Source organism: Calliphora vicina, chromosome 1, assembly GCF_958450345.1.
Source record: "Calliphora vicina chromosome 1, idCalVici1.1, whole genome shotgun sequence".
NCBI classification, from domain to species: Eukaryota; Metazoa; Arthropoda; class Insecta; order Diptera; family Calliphoridae; genus Calliphora; species Calliphora vicina.
This window is the reverse complement of record NC_088780.1, coordinates 112,858,154-112,878,759: the sequence shown is the minus strand read 5'-3', so window position 1 is coordinate 112,878,759 and position 20,606 is coordinate 112,858,154. Positions and strand designations below refer to the sequence as shown.

Genomic DNA, 20,606 nt, shown 5'->3' with positions numbered 1-20,606 from the left:
AAGCATGCAAATAATTTGTAAGTGCTTCCGATACTGCTGAAATATTACATTATTTTTGTTTGTGATTCATCGCCGAAAGGTTTTGACTTAGTGCTTTCAGGTAGCATTACGCAGTTCGCCTTACTTTAGGTAATTTTTCACCATTTTTGAAAACTTTTCAACATTATGAACTGCTTACAAAATTCAAAATATTGTTTGCTGGGTATTTACGGTAAAGACTCCGCTTAACCCTCTAATGCTTAAGCATGCCTCAAGGCACTCATCGCAAAATGCCAATAAATGCAAATATAACTCATATTTCATTTCAAAAACTTTGAAAGCCTTTTAAAATAATTTAAGTGCGTTTTTTAGCAACTGTTACATGAGTTTTTGAAATGCAAAATCAGTTATATATTCATTTATAGACATTTTTGCGATGAGTGCCTTGGGTATGCTTGGGCATTAGAGGGTTAAAGCGTGTTTCGTTGACCTTCTTTCCCTAATATTATAAGTGAAATGATGAAAAAATCCAATTTAGTTATTCTTGTCATTTATTCGTGTAATTTAATAAAAAATAATATAATGTGAAGTTCAATCGATTTCTAACAAATATAAAATTTACTTTTAATTAAAAATTACATAAAATTAACTCTTTTCATTATCTGTTATTATAGTTATACAGTAAGTAACATAATATGTACGTGCATTCATTCATTCATTCAAGGGATTTCCAGAAAAATGATTCCTTTGTTTAGCTTCAATTCGTTTCAGTATTTCCGATTCCTTTAGAATTTCTACTTTCTTCTTATTACTCAACTGAAAGAATAATAACTGAATAATAGTTTTTTTATAGCACCCTGTATATGTTTTGTTGGTATTATTTACTTTTATTGTTTTGGGTTTAACCATTAAGAAGTATTTTATTCAAGAACTTGATATGAAACTGGATTTGTATTTGTTTATTCTTCTTTAATTTAAAAATATTATAATCGTTTTGTTGTTATTTTTGCATTTCATTTTAACGGTTTAATTTTTACATTTTAACAAAAAGTGGGCAGGAAGATCTTCAGCAATCAGTTCGATAACCCAATTACTAAATTGGAATTGTCTTTTTTATACTTGTTTAATGATTAAATAAAAAAGATAATATAATTGGGGGATTCAAACGGTCTGCTATTAAGTCATATTATCATAATGTCCTAATATATTATGATAGTATTAAAAAATTGTTGTTGTGTTTCAAACAAAAAAGTTCTAAACTAATAAGACTTTTTGAACCATGTTTAATGTTTTGCCATAAACTAACACTTTTTTGTTAAGAATTAGTGTGCTGAATTCAAATGAAGCACAACAACAATTTGTTTAAACTATCAGAATATATTAGGACAATATGACTTAACTCTTTCAGCCACGCTTTTTTGTTTATAAGTTTAAAATCAAAACAATTGCATTTTTACTTTAATCAATGTTAGTTTATTATAAAAAGTAAGAAAAAATTAATCAAAATATGAAAGAACCACCCCATTTCAAGGTTTTTTGTGGAGTTAGTTTAGTTTACTAACCACCGTGGCGGTTGGCATTCAAAATAACTATGATAAAAAGTTTTGTTTCGTATAAATTTTTTTGAAATCGAATATTTTTGACTAAATTTTATGACCAAACAACCGAAATATTTAAGTAACACTGAATTCGATGAATAATAAACAATCTGTGTTTTTTTTTATTGAATCCGTGAAAAAAACTAATTTTTACAATATTTTCAAATTAATATATTTATCTTACCAGAGCACCCTGACGGCAAAGTTTTGCAAAAACTTCAAAAAATATAATTGTTTAGCAAAATGGCAATAGATGACAATAAACTAAGTTTTAAAGACTATAGAAAATGAGGTTAGTAAACTGACCACCCAACCGCAAAGAGTTAATAACAGACAGTTTGTAGATTGATATTTTAGTTTTTCGGATGACATTTACCTTAAGAACAAAAAAGTACAATATAATAATTTTCCATGAAGTAAAATATAAAATTTTAATTCATATACAAATGTTAAAGATACCATAACAAAATTCGGAACTAATGTCTTTACATCAATGGCATTAAAATTTTTGTAATTTTTTATTTTCAAAACGGGGAAAATAAATTCCAAAAACTGAGTGATTCGTGTACAAAAAAACTTTGTATGTAATTATAAAGGTTTTTCGGGGATCGGTGCTTTGACTTTTTTGGATAAGGCTGGGAGCTATGTCCTCTTAAATGAGCCAATTAAGCCATTATGTTCTCTTTCCGGATCATATAAAAATTATATATAGTCCCGAAGAAAATTTGTTTCTATACACATGGACTATTATTTAAGTACTATTTATATTATAAAATTCAGCTAATTCGGATCATAAATAGATTTAGGACGAGTTTTTTTTTAAAAAAGAAATGTCGACTTCTTTGGCGACTAGCATTGAGAGACCATCCACTCGAAAACACCTCAGCTCCAACCATAAACTTCGTTAAGATATCTGCAATAGTTCCAGAGATTATTTATATAACTTAATCAATGATTTTTTAAAAATCCGTCCCCAGTATAATTTGGTTTTTGGCTCTTACGTCTTTTTGGCGGCTATGGCTCGATTTGTATATAACAAGAAGTAATCACAACAATTTTTTTGTTCTTGAATGAATTTTTATTTGATTAATTGACAGAAAGGTTTAATTTGCATTTAATGTGTTATAATAATCTTTTTCCACTGATGAATAAACAATTCCATTCACTATCTGAATTTATCTGTCACAATAAAGATTCTCTATTTATATATATGAATATATATACTTTTTTCCGTCATTAGTTGCACACTGGTTTAGAAATTTTTATTTTAAAAATATATAAATGATATTTCACATAGTCAGTGCTGAGGTGTTTCTGAGTAGATTTTTATTTACATAGGCTGATAGTTGGAATGGTGATTAGTGGGCAGCCCCCAAATTTGCCTACACAATTTTAAAATACTCGTCAAAAATTCTGTTTTTATCCGAATGTCAAATTGTATATTAAAAATATGTACAAAAAATACATGTAAACGTATTGGCTTATCTCTTTTAGTTCAAGAGAGATTTGTATTGAATAAATTTTTTAAAATTTTGCCGAAGTCCAATACTTTTTAAAAATATTTCAGTTATCTGTTCCTTATAAAAGGTTACACGTATCGAAATTTGGACCATCTGAAATAGAGTATATTTTTTAAATTTTTTTCGCAAAACGATCTTCATGTTATTTCTCTTATAAAAAAGAAAGAAAACTTAACGCAAATGTGTGTAAAATAAAAATTGGTTCATTTAAGGAAACACAACCCAATTTATTGAACAAATGCACATTATATACACTTCAGCTATAATCTCCAATCGTTCCTGAACTACCGAATTATTTCCAAAATAAAATGTTTCTAAACCACTGTGAGTATTAAGTATTAACAATTAATTGTATAATTCGATGCTGTTTTGCAAGTTTTTACTTTATACAATAATAATATTTAAATATTTCTATCACAATTGAATAAAGATAATAAATTCATTACGTTATTTAATAAATCTATTAAATACTTATTTATACACATTCAAGTAATAATAATAATATGTTTAATAAAATGTAATTAATCACGACCGAAGCGTACATCAATATCATAAATTAATTCATCATTTGATGATGTTGAAGAAGGTGGTGCCGGGGTGGTAGCTATTGTGGGTCTTCTTGTAGTTAATATTGGAGCCACATAAATGGCAGGTGTAGTTATGGGAGGCTGTTGAACAATGAATGGTCGCGGTGTTGTTAAGGGAGGTAGTTGTACTATAAATGGTTTCGGTGTAGTTACTGGCACTGCCCAGGGGTTTATAAAATCTTTGTCATAAACTGGTGGTGGAGGAAAACGTCTGGGAGGTTCTAGAAATAATAATTTTCGTTGTGAAATGCTAGTTATGTATTCGATTATTACAATATTTTATTTACCATGTGGAGGACCATACGGATGTCCATGCGGTGGACCATGGGGATGACCCTGTTTCTTGGCTAGACCAGGCGGTATACCATGGGGGTGATGAGGATGAGGATGCGGATGGGGTGCATGATATATTTCACCACTAAACTCCTCTGATGAATCAGGGTAGTGATAACCATCTGAAAGATCAAAGGCATGTGGTGGCAGTTGATGTCTTTGTTTTCCTTTACCTTTCCCTTGTCCTCTACCTCTACCTCTGGCTTGATGTTTATAACGTGTTAGCGGTGAAACATAAAATTCAGAACTGGGCCAAAAATTCGAATAACTGGTAGATGGTTCAGCAACCAAATCATATTCGGGATTTATACTAAAATATGTTTGGAAGTTATAAATTACGTAATATGTATGTAGGTATATTAGGCTGGGTCGATTTGTATGGACGATCAAAAATTAAAAAATCGTATAGCAGAAACGCAATCTACGGAAAATTCTAAGAAAGTTTCCTCAAGAAACCATAGGTCTAAAATCAATTCCTATCTTGCGCTTTTCGTCTTTTATCCAATAAAAAAAACTGAAACATTAATTTGATAAAAGACGAAATGCGCAAGATAGGATTTTATTTTAGACCTATGGTTTCTTGTGGAAAATTTCTTAGAATTTTCCGTTAATGCGTTTCTGCTATACGATTTTTCGTGAACAAATCGACCCACCCTAATGTATATAATAAGATATTGTGTTAAACCTCTTGTCTTGTGTGCTTTATGTAACATTATTTTAGGCTAGACTTAATATTAGCTCTTTCGTTTATGAATTTTTAAGGAGGAGCTTATACAGATAACTGGTGAATTAAATTAAATTGATTTTTATGATTATGTGGCGATCAACTCTCTTCGACTTTTGGTGATGAATACCATTTAATGCCACACAAAACTAATACCGATATTTTTTTTAGCAATTTTCGGACAATTTTTGCCGTGATTTTTCGAGAATTTCTTAATACGCCTTTTTTAAAATTACAATATTCAGATTTGTTATGATGGACAAAATGTGATGCTAATCGAATGATTCCATTATATCCATACATTTTTGTCGGTTCTAGCACATTTCCGTCACATCAATCAAAATCCGGTCATTAGGAATGAATCAAATTGCAATAGTATGTTCTTAAAGGAATTATTAACATTGTACAACCAAATATACATACATAGTCATTTTAAACTTGTTTGGTAAAGGTCTTGTTCGAAAGAAACTCTACTGGTTTTTGGTTTAATTTAATATTAATTCTTAAAAAAAAAATAATTTTCAAACTCATTAAACTTAATTTTTCATTGAAATTGAGGAAACTCCATAAGAAATTGAGATTTTCAAATTGAAATTAAGAAAGAAAATTTGGCACTGGCATTTCTTTCCCCTTTCCATCTACATATATATTTATTTTATGACACTGAATGTAAATAAAAAATAATCAGTTAGAATGTGAGTGTAAGTAGTAAAGTTCCAGAATTTAGCATTTTAACTCGTTTGGCAATACAAGTTTTAGCTGGCCGCTCTGGATTTGAAAAATATCAACAGGCATATTTTGTATGTTACTTACTATGTTTTATATTTCTTATGTAGATTAAAATTTTCTCTATTGATATCAAATTTCCGATTCGAAACGATATTTGAAAAGTAAAAATTTATTTTTATAATTTTTAATTCTCTTTTTAAATACACTTCATATAAAATTATGAACGGGTGGTATCAAATTGACAACGAAGCGTTCATAATTTTTCGAGAACATTCATTCATAAATCTAAAACAAAGCGTTGTCAAATCAAGAACGAAATTATTAAATTACTTGACGTTGTGAAATTAAGAACGGCCTATTATTATTAATTGTCGAATAAAGAACATAAAGTTGATAAATTAAGATATTTTGTTTGGATTTAGTTTCGTCAATAAGTTTTCTATAGATTTTTAGTGCTTATGTAATTATAATAAAAATGGTAAATTTACAAAATAGTATTTATAATAGTGGAAGAAAAAAACGTTTTATTAAATGTTTTAGAAATTGACGAAACATAAATATTTGTACAAAAGTTAAATGTTGAGGCGTTAAACTGTGAAACCCAAGATGTTGATAATGACGATCTAAAAAAATGCCATAAATCCATAAGATGGAGGTTAATTTCGACATTTTAAAATGTAAATTCTTTAAAAATATCAAAATTAAAACCAAAAATTAATAAATGTTAATAATTTTATCTTTTCATTCAGATCTAAAAGTAGCAATGGCACGTGGTGCAATATTTTGCAATTTTATATATTTGTTTTTAGTTAGGAGTCGATGATGAAACTATTTCGGTGCTTAACGAAAATGAATGCAACACAATACCATCATGTAGTTCTTTAAAACTCTTTAAAAATGATAAGTAATTAGGAGTTACATTTGTATCATGTATCTATATATTTATCTTTATAATATTTCTGATTTATTATAGGATCTGAAGAATTTAATTGTGAAGGTCTCATCTCTCCATTTTAAAATAATATGAATGTAAAAAAGAAAACAATTTAATAAAAGAACAATACAATTACTTATTTTCCTTCAGGATTAATATTGCAAATGTGCGAAAGAATTAATTCTTAATTCTATTATCTAAATAAAATTATCTCATAACCATTCCGTTAATGAATTTATTATGAATTAGTTTATAGGCTTAATTCTTTATAGAATTAATTTCATATTGAATCATTCAAATTCATTACATAATAGCTTTAAAAATGTATTTTTCTTCAATTCATATCTATTATAAAAAGTCTTAAGCCAATTTGTTTCAATTCATTTTGTAACTCATTAACTGAATGAAAAAAAATTATTCTAATTCAATATTAGATTTGAATTAACAAACATTTTATCATTAAAAGGTAAAATTAATTCTGTTATTTTAATTAATTCAACGAATGAAGCTAAAGAATTAGTTAGATGTTGTGAAAGGATTTATGGAATGAATGACTGATATTTTTTAATTCCGAATTAAGATTTTAGTGAATGAAGCGATAATTAAAAGGAACGAAATTTGTATTCCAAATACACAAATAAATGTCAAGAGGGAGAAAACTTAAGCTTTCCAATTATAGCATCCGTTCTTCGAACTTACTAAAACGAGTAAGAATGTAATATGTATAACTGTCTTTAAATTTAAAAAATATATAAACGTACGTCCAAATTGTTTTTAAGAGTCTTAAATTAATACTGTCTTGATGGTGGATTAGCCAGAGTAAATTAGAATCTTTTAGTTTCATGTGGAGCCGCTTGGCTTCTATGAGCCGACGCCAAGTAAGTAAGTATATCTAAATGAATACCGGTTTTTTCCCTTTGTGTAGTAACTGTTCATTGCAAGATAGTTTTAAATCGAAATTTTATACTTTTATTTCTATAATTGTGTTTTGTTTTCTAACCAATTTAAACATTTTAACACCCGCTAGTTATTCTAGTGATTACTAACTATTTAGTATCAAGCTTTCTAATTTATGGAAATTTAGTTTGTCAGATCATCGTTCCAAAATGCATTGGAATATATGTATATAGCAACGTGAAGAACTTTATACCAATATTGTAGGAAACTTTATATCAGAGGTTTGAAAAGTTAAAATGATCGGTCAAGACCTCATATTGTTTCCTTAAAATATGATTGAAGACTAATGAGTTACATTATTTAAAACACATTAAATAGTACTTATATACAAACAAAGACAAAAGGATTAATTTCATTTTTTCCACTTACTTATAATCGAATAAAGATTTCCCATGGATTCTTTGTGCCATTACACAAAAAGTTAACTGAAATGAAATTGAAAAAAAAAACAAGAAAAAACACAACAACCATATTAAGTAAGTATACAGCGAATTCATATAATTTATTTATTTATTATTTTTTTTTTACTTATGTATGGATTTTTTTTAATTTTAAGCAAATATTCGAACGATTAAACGAGTTTTGTTCGAAATACAAGAAAGAGTCACTCTTCATGAGTAATTTTTCGGTTGAGTTATTTACAGGGGCAAGTTGGGGTTTTAAGTCTTTTGTTTTTTTAAAGGGCTTTTTCACCAATAACAATTTTAACTTTAATATATTTTTAACATTTTGCACGAATTTAAATACTTTTTATTTATTATGAAATATTACCATTATTAAATATTTAAACATTGTTTTATTTTTAAATATTTTCTTTTTTAATTTAAATTAAAATATTTTATTGTTTTGTATAAAATTCTTTAAGTTTAATTAAACGTTTATTAATGGTGTGTTCGTTCCCGTTTATTGCGTTTTGTTGACTAAACTTATTTAATATTTTTGTCTGTTTTGACTAAAATAAAAATCTCAAACTTATTCATCTCTCATCAAACCGTAAGTGACGGGTTTGAGTAAATTATAATTTAACCCATTTTTGACTAGTCATTGGCCTGACTTGTCTTTTCTTGTCTTAAACTAAGTGAGATAATTTTGGCCAATTGTTTGTATCATTTGAACTTGACTGTTATTGTTATTGATTAAGGTAATTAACATGGAATTGAGTTTAGGTTCAAACTTAAACTTGAACATTTGTACATAGATATTTTCTTAAATGGAACTAATGAAAAATGAAATATTACTTAACTTTGGTTAATTATATTGATGTTGTAACATTAGGTATGTACGTGTCTTGTTTTGTATGTCATACAGAGAAGTTTTTAAAATGTTAATTTCTTTTAAATAAATTCAAATGTAATTTTCCAAATGGGTTAATATTTGTTTATTAATATGTTTTACTGTTTTAATTTGTATTTTATTTGCATTAACATAAACTTGTATAAATATTAAGATGCTGTTTAATAGTGAGTATAACTGATATTTGTTTAAAATATTTTTTTTCCATATTTATTTTTAATAAAGAGAATTTATGCAGTTTTTTAATAAAATAATATTAAGAAAAAAACAGGTATCAACTAACCGCAATTATAAATTACGGCAATAATACAAAAATAAACAAATGTATTTATTATTAATTTATTAATAAAAATCTAAAACTGGGTAAATAAAACTCCCAATTATTATAAAATAAAGGGTATTCATTTCAAAAAAAGGAAAAATTACATTCTGATTTTTTTACACAACAAAAACATGAACAAAATTCCACCAAAAAATATAATTTTTTTTTTGATTTTTTTTCTTGTGTTTGTTTTTTAAAATGTAAAAAAATCAGAGTGTAACTTTCCATTTTTTTTTAAATGAATACCCTCATTATTTATTATTTCTTAGAAAGATCTATTTTAAAAGTTATGGAAAAATTTTACTAAATACATCATGAAAAATTTGGTGTTCCCACAATGTGTTTCAAGTATCGATTTTGATTAAAGTAATTAACTGGTTGCAGAATAATTCGGGAATAATTTAATTATCATTGAATTATACAAAACTAGTTTAACATTGAACTTTAGTTCAAGTTTCTAATAGAAATACATATTTAATATTTCTTAGACACGTTTTTATGTTGTTGAAAGTTGTGATTTGTATACTCTACATCAACACAATACATTGCGTTTGTACTGATGTTTGTAACGGCCAAAAATATTAGCCCAAGACCCATCGATAAGATTTGGCACATTGGTTTTTTCGGCCCAATGGTGAAGCCTATTGAAACTGGTTGAAATCGGTCCATTATTTCACCCAACCAACATACAAATGTCCTCCCGAATAAGAACCTTTTTATCATAAATATCTCATTAATATTGGTATAGACACAAATTTCTCCAAAAATAAGTTTTTTTTTTTAAATTAAAATTATATTAAATTTATAAATTTTGTGCAGATCGTTCATAGTTCTCATAAAATACTTTACTTTAGTTCTATAAATACTTTAGCATAAATCTCTTAAAAATTTCGGTATCCACATAAAATTCAACATAAATAAGTTTCATATAGAAATAAATCACAAATAAATAAACCTAATTTCATTTGGATCGGTTCATAATTACTCATAGCTCCCATAGAAGACTTAATTTCACGGCAATCAGTCCCTAATAACAAATTAATGGACATAAATATCATTAAAATATCGGAATCCAAATAAAATTTAACATAAATAAATAAGTTCATATAGGAAGAAATCATCATGAAGATCGGTAACTAGTTGGTCATAAAACCCATATAAACCCCACAGAAAATTGATTGCTCATATACTCAGTGTATGATATTATAAGGTCGACTATACTTTCTTATTTGTTTAACACAACAATTGGCGTGTGTTGTTATTTAGAAATATTTGTTCAAGTAAAAAACCTCAATACTGCAAATTTTGGCTCATCTGAATAAAACTACAGCATTTGTTATTTTTGAATTACATAACTAATAACACAGTACAAAATTTTTCAGTTCATTGCTTTGGGACTCAATTCTGACACTTGCACAAGAAAGTAGCCCCAAAATTAAGAACTTCTGCATCATTAGTTTTGTCAAGTTGGCTGCCGTAATAATTTAATGGCCATACGAATTTTTTTGCTCAATGTGGATTTTTATCACTTTTTGTATATTTTAACACGGTTATATCCCGGTATACGTACGAAATATCTCTTTTGTGGCTGAAGCAAAGTTGTAGATATAGAATAGAAAAATAAAAAGAACATACCTACCCGAAAAAAGTGCATCCAGTGCCTTAAAAATCGCAAAAATGTAAATTTTTTTACAATTTTTCCCATATTTTTCACCTTTTTGCTCAATAAGTGGATTACAAATCCGATTATGGACCGATCAACATGAAATTATATCGTGTGATTTGTGTCTATATTAGGGTATTCAATTAATCGGGTTTGAGGTTTAATCGGTTAATCGACCAAATAATTAATCGAGGTTTAGATTTATTCGGTTAAAATTATTCGATTAACCGAATAATTTCTATTTTAATTTTAAATTGAAAATACAACAACGAATTTTGTGTTCAAAAGCATAAAAAACAGCAAATACCGTATTTGAGATCATTTTTGTAAACATATCCTATTTGGTGCAACAACGTCATAACTCAAAATCCGTGTTTTTTGAACTGAGTAATACAAAATATGCGCCGTTCTATAATATTTCATATAGTTTTATCAGTTTTTAAAAAAGTCAATTATTACTTGTGTGAGAGTGTTTTTTGTTGTAAACATCAAAATTAAAATTCATGTTTTCTCGTATATTTGATAAGTAAAAATTTGGGTTAAATACAGATTACAAAGATATTAACTATTTATATAATCTTCTATAAACTTTTATAAAAATAATATAATTTAAACGATTTTCTTCTTTAGATTTAATAAAATTTTTCTTGGAAAAAACTATCTCGCTGATTGTTTATGTTGGAGAAATCAAAAGAATGATAAAGAATATTCTTTTTTGGATTGTTTTACATTTTTATTAATTAAATAGTTTCGTTTAGTTATGATAAAAGACTCATTTAAAAAAAAAGACGAAAGTCTATACTTGTAAATACAAACAAAGTTTCAAAGACATGTAAATTAAATATGTCAGTTGTTATACATACTCACTAATCATGTTTATTGGAGTTCAAAAAATATCTAATTTTTATTTGAAATTTGTATTTGTATTGTATAAGGGAAAAGTAAATACAAACAAATTTAAATTTAAAACATATACATACACAGAAAAAAGTTTCAACATAAATATTATGATTCGAATTCATTGATTTCAATTCATAACATTTATAAATAATTTCTTAAATAGTATGATTTTTTTAATATTTTATGTTTTGAAATAAAATCTAGAAGGCTTGAAAAATATAATTTCAATTTCATTTTTATTTTTATGTTGTTCAAAAATGTTTGAAATTTTTCATGGAAAATTTTTAGTTTTTTTTATGATTTTCAGCTACAAAATGATATAAAATGCGCGAAAATGATTAAATTGATTTAAGAGGATGAAATGCTTTTATATTTATGAATGTTTTATTATATTTAATGATAATTTTTAAGTTTCAGATATTCTCCTTTTTATCTTAAAATATTGGCCAATATATGGCTATTATGCAAATATTCTTGCACTAATTCATTATATAATACAATTATAATGCAATTTATTAAAAAAATTAAGTAAAAAAAGCAAAAATTTCCGTCATGTAAAATTTTATAATATTTATGAACATGTTCTTATTTTGAATGAAAGTCAAGTTCGATTAATAATATTTATTACAAAATTCATTCCAATTATGAATTTTTTTTTCTGTGTATAAAACTTTTATATGGCAAATATAAAAACTGTAGCCATTATAATCCTCATCATCAGACTAATTTCCTCATATTATTTTTTTCGGACTAAAAATAAATCTAGTCTAGAGAATATGGATTGGTAATTTTTAGACTTTAATGATGAGTAGCTCTCTGAGTTATGCAATTCATTGTTTCTGAGGAGGTGCCATGTACATTGTACATGTAAACCTTTTGCGCAAAGTACATGTCTTAATTCAGATGATGTTTCGATAAGATTTGGCACATGTATGAGCGAAGCCTATTAAAACTGGTTAAAATAGATTCATTATTTTACATAGCTCCCATACAAACGTCCTCCCAAAATAGGTCAAAAATTTCTGATTTATGACCTATTTCACACAACAATAGATCCATAATTGACCTACATAAAACCAAGTTCCAAAATCATAATAACGAGCATAAATTTCTTCAATAGTATATAAAGTTTTTATCCGCTTATCCAATTTTTGCAATATTGGTCTCATAGTAATGCTTATGTACCTTAGTTTCAATAAATTTTCCTAAAAATCTTTTTCTTTTGAACACTGCATATTGCACCAGTGGACAAAGGCTATCTATTCCATTTTCTAAAGATTTTCCTCAATTATAAGCCATTGTATGGTTAACAACATATAAAAAATTCAGAGTGGGACCAGTAGAAATTTCTAAATATTTCAAAAAATAATTAAAAAAAAAACTTCAAATATCATGAATTCCAACAAACATCTAACAATGGTTTATAAAAGGTATATTAAACTATTAAAAGTTTATGAATACAATTTTGTAGTTTATAAAATTTTAAATTATGCAACCAAATTTCATAATGATCGGTCTGTAATTGACCATAGCTGCCATATTAGAGGCCCACTTCCGAAAAATCCCGGACATATGTAGATCCCATGTAAGGCCTAATTCCGAAACTCACTTTAACGAGCATATAGTTCATAACAATATTGCTGCCAAAAAAAAATTCAAATCAAATAAGTTTCACCCTATTAGCTCTTATAACCAACAGAATAGCTTCGATTTGGAAAAGGAAATGTTTTAATATATAATGTGGATTATCTATCAAGGAAGATAAATATAATGATAAAATATTTAATGTATTGTCATAAAAATATCAGAACTTTATCTGGCACACGCATAAAATTACAAATTTAACTTTTATTACACATAAAGAATAAACGTTTAATTTATTTTGATCAGGAACCGGAACAATTGAATAAGGTGTATTAAATACTAATATGCTAGATAGGGTATTACAAAAACAGTTTTATATATTTATAAGAATTTCAATTTTAAAAATGTTCTTAATAAACAAAGCATAGGATAATAAACATATAAATATTTATCTTAAACTATGCATACATATATTGAAATTTAAAATTTCAAAGTAACTTATGTTAATGAAATATGTATACTGTCCAAATTGCAATAATTTTTTTATAAAAACAATTTCTATATTTATTAACAAAACACACTGCCAGTGAAAAGTAAAAACATTATATGTACATACAATTTCAAGATCAATGTTACTCATTTTTCAGCTCACATCTACTTCAATTAAATTGAAATGAAAATGTCTATTACAATCAAAATTGTAAACAAGTTTTCTAAAACAATAAATAAAACAAAAACAAAATAAAACCACAATTAAACGTGTTTTCTGTCTAGCTGGAACGATATTGCCAATTTGCTGCCAACTCATCTGATACATACATTCATTTTACTATAATCTGATTAAATAAATTTTGCACGTAGGAATTGTGCGTTAAAAAATATTAACTTGATATTCACAAACCGTTGTAAATGATGTTATAGATTGATTTGAGGGGAAAATGTTAATGATTTTGTTTTAAGACTCAACCCTATAATATAAAGAATAATAGCTAAGGAATACAATCGAAATATTGGAATTTTAAATAGATAATGCTGCCAATTTAGAATTATTTTTTCGTCTGCGCGAAATACCATTGAATTATAAAACTTCACTCATAATTATCGCAAACTTTTGTATGAACATTATAAGTAAGGTTGGGCGGGATACATGTATATTAGGGCGGCTCGATTTAAAAATCGCCCAAGTGACAAGGAAAATCGTAATCTAGGGATCAAAATAAGAAACTTTGCCCAAGGAACCATACCTCTAAAATGAATTCTGATGTTCCTTATTTTGACTCAAAGGTCAAATTTGGAAAAATCCCACACTGACCCAATCGAGTCTAAATGTATGATCGATCCCCACTAACTTTGGAAGCCCGACCCACGCATGCTAGTGGCATACCCCCTAGGGGGTCCCCATACAAAAATTTCCAAAAATCACCATTTTTGTCACTTTACTTGATGTACATACATACATACATATGTATGTATTGTGTATAAATTTTGTTTCTAGAGCGTATGATAAATATAAATGTGACGTTGGTAATAAATAATATTAATCATTCATCTATGAGAATCAACATAGCTTTATTTTTAAGATTTAGTTTAAACTTTAAACCATTGGTAGGCAAATAGAGGCATTTAATTTGTGTGCTTTTTTGGGTAAAAAATAAAATATCCACAACAACATCAAGCAACTGAATGAAATGTGTGTATTTTTACGCTCTTTTGTTCACATTCGGGTTGTTTGACGAAAATCATCGCAACCTGAACAATATGAACGCCTACCATGGCTTTAAACCAACATAACTTTTGCTCGCAAAGAGCGAAATGGTTAACACGAATAGTTTTAGCGTGCTTAAGTAGCGGAGTAAAGTTTGGGCAAAGTTGATCCCTAGAATACGTTTTACCTTGTCACTTGTCCAATTTTTTTGCGTCCCTATAAATCGACCCGCCCTAATGTATATTTATCTAGTGCTCTAATTCGAACACCCAAATATGGTTGTTTACATTTTTTTTATACATTTTAAAGATGTATGTATGTACATAAATATTATCAGATTGTTTCAAATTTCTTTTTAAATGTTTATAACTTTCTAATAGATTTTTAATTATTTGTTTAGCAATTATGTCGTATTTACATAAACGTGATATTTTTATTTTCATAAATCTAATTCGAAATAAAAATAATAATATTATAGTAAATATAACAATAATATTCAAAATTATTAAAAACATTTGCATAAAACATAAGATAGTTTTTAGAAACAAAGTTGTTAAATATTAAGACTTAATCCAATTTGGTTTTTGTTTGTAATATATAATAATTATTATAAACTGTATTTTCTCACATATGTAAATATGTATGTTGAATGATAAAAGTATATGGTGACGCATTGAATTCACATACTGGTTGCATAGTCAGTTAACTTACTAGCTACCAAACTGGTTACTGGATCAGCTACATAACTAGTTATTTTAACATGTACGAGTGCTAATAAACCTCACATAGTCAGTTAAAAAGACATCTCATAGGCAGCCCAATAACCGATTGCTTGTAAATAAACCTTCATCCGACAACTTTCCAATAACTACTTTCTAAAGTAAATATATTTTGGTTTATTAGTGACATTTACTGTCTATAAGGGATACATTGACTACTTGCTTAACTGCTGGGGTTTGTGATTTTTGTTTGAGTTTTGAGTTTTTGAGAAGCTGCCGTTTTAGGTTATTTCTAAATTATTAATTAAGATTTTCCAATTTGGATATTAACGGCGATATGGAGATTGTTTAATTCTAGGAATTAAAAGTTCGTATAAAATTATGAATCTCCGCACTGTGAATTATAAATTTATCGGCAATATCGGTTCATGATTTCACCTAACCCCTATACAAATGACCCGCGAAATTCTGTTTAAGCAGTTATAAATTTAATGATTATGCAATCCTGATAAAATTTTGCACAAATTAGTTCTAACTACTCTGAAATTATAATGTAAAGTATGGCGAAAATCGGGCAACATTTGTCCCTAGTTTCCATACAATGTCCCCCTCAGAAAATGACTTGAACATTAATAATTGTCTTATAATAATTAATCATCATCTTTTGGTTCTATAGCCCGGTGTGGACATTCTTCCAATCTGTTATATTGGCTTTCCTGCAATCTTCATCAACTCCACCAAGCCATCTTGACCTTGGTTTTCCCCTTGCTCTGGTTCCGTATGGAGTAGCATTCATTATTCTTTGTTGTTGTAGCAGCAGCGATTGATGAGTTGACAGCCCTTGGCCGAGTGAACTCGGGTCATTCCAGTGCGTAGAACCGGCTGTCATGGGAATGTTATTCTTTGTTGAGCTCTGTATTGTGGCATTCTAGCTATAATAATTAATATCGTGATAAAATTGGACATGAACCATCTTTCTGGCAACTTTTGTGAGATCGGCGCACAATAATTAAAAATTTTAGAAAAACTAGCCCCCATTAACACGAAGTCTTTTTATGTGTTAATACTGACAGTTTTCATACAAACATAATTTTAACGGACAGTATAATTATTAGTTAACACATAACCAGACTTCGTGTTAATGGGGGTAAGAGAATTGAAAAATATATAAATCTTATATCACGAATTCAACCAAAAAAAATATAGAAACATTTTTATCTAGGGTTTTTTTTTGGCCATTTTGGGTAAATACTATCCTTTTTAGTTCTTTGGACATTTTTATTATTTTCAATTTTCACGAACAAATTTTTGAAAAATTTAAACATTTAAAGAAAATTTTGTAGTCATCCACAATGCAAACAAATTTCAGATGAAGATTTGAAAACAATTTACAATTTAAATAATGAAAGCTTGGCCTGAAATAAAACTAAATTAGTGTACAGCTTTAAAAAATTGTCAAACATACATAAGTTCGAATTTTCGAACATCTTTCGAATTTTCAAACATAATATTGTATTGTCATAAGGTGTATTAATGAATGCCAAATTTCAGCCTATTGAGACTATGAGAAGGTTCAAAATTCAGTTACAAATTTTGACCCAAACTAACACACCAACAAACAAACTATAACAGGTTAAATAAAAGCTTTAAAAAACATTGACATTTTAATTTATTACAGTCTTAACAAAACTATTTTTACGAACATAATAAATGTACATATGAAGCTAAAAAATACATTGTATGTTGTACCAATTGTCATTCCGATTCCTTATTTGCTTTCAATGCCTCTTTGTATTCGTCATATTGTTCCTGAGTCATCAAACTGGCTTTGATTTCTTCACAGTGTTCTGGTTTGGGTAAAACTATGGCAAAATATCCTTCACCTTCTGGTAAGTTGGCCAATAATTCTGGATGTTCCGATATTTCGGTGTTTACTTCAACTAATTTACTACGCACACAACTGGGAACTTTATATACCTCACCAGTTTTAGCAGCCAGTAAAGCTAGAGTGGAATCTGCTTGTAAAATCATACCACCTTTTTTACCTTTACCCTTAACTGTATTTTTACTACGATCCATTTGTCCAATATCGAAATTAATACTGGCAATACCACTTTGTAGTGCTGGATGTTCGGGAGCCAGGCATATCAAACAAATGCGATTAGAGTGGAATAGAACTTTGTAAGGGGCCTGATCGGCGCCTTTCTTAATGAAATAGTAACGTGTAAAGAAACGATCAACAACAGATGGAAAATTATCTATGAATTCATCGGTTATGGGCTTAACTTCTTGACCGCATATAGTTTGTGGTTCCGCTTGGAAATAGTATTCTGCTAAAGGATCAATCTGCATTTTGTTAGCGCTTATTGGTTTTGATTTATACGATTCTTAAGTTCAGCTTGTCTTTCGCGAGCTTTCGCTCTGTTGGCAGCAGATCTAGCAATACGTTCTTGTTTTAGACACTTGACTACAGCCGAATCGAATGTGTTGCAGATTCCTAGAAATTTGGCGAATTTATTCTGCCCATATATAAATTTTCCAATTAATATTGTTGTTATATAAACAAAGACGTCTGTTCTGATATTAGAGTACATACCTCTTCGTGACACGTTTTTAAATCATCGATTAATTGATTGCAATGAGGAGTATGCAAATGTGGTGATAAATCTGTGTGCATTTTCTTCCCAGTCACAAATAATGCTTTATTTTTTATTTATTTCAAAATCCGGTATAAAACACAATGTTTTTCTTTATTTGTCACAACAATTTTATTTGAGAAATGTCAAATTGAACAGATGGTTAATAAACGTGAGAAATAGAGAGAAATTGTTGAACAGTTAAACCAGAGTTGTTTTCCTTATTAGACACTAGTGGCAGTTAATGATTACAATAATTAAATAAAATATATTAATAAAAAATTCAAAATAGAAAAAAAAAACGAAATTTAACATTTAACATATTGATTGATGATTTTAAAGATAGTATTTGGAAGTTTTATATAGTTAACAATATTTTGGTTTAGGTACATTTGAGCATCCCAAATATGAAGTTCAGATCATGTTAATATTTGAAACAGTGTTAATAGCTTGTATAACTAAAGGTTTCGTTTGAGAATTATATAGAAAAAATATTATGGGAGCCTATTTTACTTATATTACGTTATAAATCGGGATATTTGTCTACTTTCAAACAATTAACCATAATTAACAAAAATTTATTAATTAGTAAATAAATTATAAGTTGTTAAGTATAGAAATAGGGTTATGTACAGGATAAGCATGTCCTGCTGCGCTCCGACATAGCAATTATTTTTATAAAACTATGGGGGCGGTTGTATCAGACAATTGACACTTAAACCATGAATGTATAACAGTTTTAATTATATCACTATTTATTTAGCCATGACTGTGTAGAAATGTTTTAAAGCTGGCAACAAAAACAAATAATGCAACATGTGCACATGACGTGAGGAACCACAACAATTCCAGCTGTTTACAAACAAAACGTGTTCGTGGAAAACGTAAAAATTACAATTTTTATATTTTCTTACAGATTAATTAAAACAAAATGTCAGCTAATAAACGTAAAAATTTGAATGCCATGGAAGAAGATCCCAGTGGTTCTGATTCAGAGACCTCAAGTGATGACGAGGATGATGGTCCCCACCCAGATGCTTATACTGGCAATGAAGTAAGATTTTAATATAATTTAATATTAATAAGATCTATAAAATATATTTTAAATTTTAGGAAGTTGTAGTTGACTTTGAAGGTCGCGCACCCATTGATCCAGATTGTCATGGTATTTCTCAATTGCTGCAAAGAGTATTCCTGAAAGCCCACGTTAATTGCATGCAAATGGCTGATTTGATAATTGGTAAAATAAATCTAATTAAAATCATATCAACTCATGTTTAACACTTAATTATTTATCTAAATAGCTCAAAATTTCGTGGGCAGTGTTATATGCCAATGTGAACCGGATGCCATCGAAAGTGATGCCGACGATGATATGTGCGAAGATGGCACTATCTTTGGTATTACAACCGTTTTAAATATTACTGCTAAAAAGGATGTTCCTTGTATTGAACAATTCCGTTCTTTTGTTGTACAAAAGGCAGAGAAATATGCTACGGATGCAGTATTAAAACATTTCCGTGATGTTTTGGGCAATGAGGCCAGACCAATTGGTTATTTGGTCAATGAACGTTTCATAAATATACCAGCACAAATATCTGTGCCTTTGATGGAGAATCTTTATAAGGAAATTACTACCGCTAAGCAAAAGGGGATGCCTTATAATTTTGTTTATTTCCTTATGATCGTTAAGTTCTATCGTAAGGAAGCCAAGAAGGGTAAACCAAAGGAAGATACCTACACAAATGCCGAGGAAGAATTGTTGGCAGAAAAAGCAGTCAGTTCATTTGAGTATTCTGTATCCGATGAATGTGATATGGGCATGTCCGGTGATTGGCTAGAAGGTGACGCTACTTTGACTCCCTATAGAAAGGTATTGTTATTTGATGCCAAAAATTTCCCTGAATTAATATTCGATATACAAAAGTATATCAATGGACAATGATTGTATAAATGACGAACTACATATAATATAATTTGTAAATTAAGGATTAAGAAAATGTGTATTTTATATAAAAATATATAACGAAACTGAATAAATTTCAAATGTTATGAAAAATAAAATGGAATTTTACTAACAAGACATGCCAGTTATTCGACTAGTGATTGGAGACATTGTCGGGATAAAAGATATTTTACAAAAATAAAAGGTAACTCCAACAAATAGATATACATACATACATATACGGTGAAAAATACCCTGCAGATAATATTACCTTAAAGCTATCTTGATATTAATTTCAAATGAGGTATAAATTAACAAATAGATATCAATATGTTGAAATTACGGGCATTAATCAGGGAATTTTATGTGATAACGTTTTTTTGTGCAGTAGTTTTATTTGAATTTTGATATTTTTACATATTTTTCAAATTAGTCATTTATTGAAGGGTACAAAGTTTATTTGCCAAGCGGTATTAAG

At 28.1% G+C, this 20,606-nt stretch overlaps 4 protein-coding genes across 4 annotated transcripts; 1 reads left to right on the top strand and 3 right to left on the bottom strand.

Annotated features, from left to right (window-relative positions):
* Nucleotides 1-3,428: 3,428 nt before the first annotated feature.
* LOC135955721 (splicing factor 3B subunit 4-like) lies at nucleotides 3,429-8,429 on the bottom strand. Its single transcript, XM_065506080.1, has 4 exons — nucleotides 8,133-8,429; nucleotides 7,731-7,786; nucleotides 3,972-4,327; nucleotides 3,429-3,905 (listed from the first exon to the last, which is right to left on the bottom strand). The coding sequence occupies exons 1-4, from the start codon at nucleotides 8,151-8,153 to the stop codon at nucleotides 3,619-3,621; spliced, it is 720 nt and encodes a 239-aa protein (XP_065362152.1). The 5' UTR covers nucleotides 8,154-8,429; the 3' UTR covers nucleotides 3,429-3,618.
* An 8,770-nt stretch (nucleotides 8,430-17,199) lies between these two features.
* LOC135955700 (protein Abitram) lies at nucleotides 17,200-17,899 on the bottom strand. The gene has a single exon (XM_065506061.1). It carries the CDS (start codon nucleotides 17,897-17,899, stop codon nucleotides 17,303-17,305), a length of 597 nt encoding a protein of 198 aa, XP_065362133.1. The 3' UTR covers nucleotides 17,200-17,302.
* An 11-nt stretch (nucleotides 17,900-17,910) lies between these two features.
* Nucleotides 17,911-18,328, bottom strand: LOC135955711 (COX assembly mitochondrial protein 2 homolog). The gene is made up of 2 exons (XM_065506070.1): nucleotides 18,144-18,328; nucleotides 17,911-18,066 (listed from the first exon to the last, which is right to left on the bottom strand). Exons 1-2 carry the CDS (start codon nucleotides 18,222-18,224, stop codon nucleotides 17,911-17,913), a joined length of 237 nt encoding a protein of 78 aa, XP_065362142.1. The 5' UTR covers nucleotides 18,225-18,328.
* Nucleotides 18,329-19,042: 714 nt separating this feature from the next.
* Nucleotides 19,043-20,247, top strand: LOC135955688 (protein BCCIP homolog). The gene is made up of 3 exons (XM_065506050.1): nucleotides 19,043-19,237; nucleotides 19,297-19,423; nucleotides 19,488-20,247. Exons 1-3 carry the CDS (start codon nucleotides 19,115-19,117, stop codon nucleotides 20,126-20,128), a joined length of 891 nt encoding a protein of 296 aa, XP_065362122.1. The 5' UTR covers nucleotides 19,043-19,114; the 3' UTR covers nucleotides 20,129-20,247.
* The last annotated feature ends 359 nt before the right edge of the window (nucleotides 20,248-20,606 follow it).

Excerpts from the sequence above, each read along its gene's own strand:
- LOC135955721 (XM_065506080.1), bottom strand. The coding sequence starts at position 8,153 with ATGTTTAAATATTTAATAATG. Across the intron at positions 4,328-7,730 it reads AAATCTTTATTCGATTATAA|TATAAATCCCGAATATGATT; the intron begins GTAAGTGGAAAA and ends AACATATTTTAG. Across the intron at positions 3,906-3,971 it reads TCCGTATGGTCCTCCACATG|AACCTCCCAGACGTTTTCCT; the intron begins GTAAATAAAATA and ends TATTATTTCTAG.
- LOC135955700 (XM_065506061.1), bottom strand. The coding sequence starts at position 17,899 with ATGCAGATTGATCCTTTAGCAGAATACTATTTCCAAGCGGAACCACAA.
- LOC135955711 (XM_065506070.1), bottom strand. The coding sequence starts at position 18,224 with ATGCACACAGATTTATCACCACATTTGCATACTCCTCATTGCAATCAA. Across the intron at positions 18,067-18,143 it reads TAAAAACGTGTCACGAAGAG|AATAAATTCGCCAAATTTCT; the intron begins GTATGTACTCTA and ends ATATATGGGCAG.
- LOC135955688 (XM_065506050.1), top strand. The coding sequence starts at position 19,115 with ATGTCAGCTAATAAACGTAAAAATTTGAATGCCATGGAAGAAGATCCC. Across the intron at positions 19,238-19,296 it reads ATGCTTATACTGGCAATGAA|GAAGTTGTAGTTGACTTTGA; the intron begins GTAAGATTTTAA and ends TTTAAATTTTAG. Across the intron at positions 19,424-19,487 it reads AATGGCTGATTTGATAATTG|CTCAAAATTTCGTGGGCAGT; the intron begins GTAAAATAAATC and ends TTATCTAAATAG.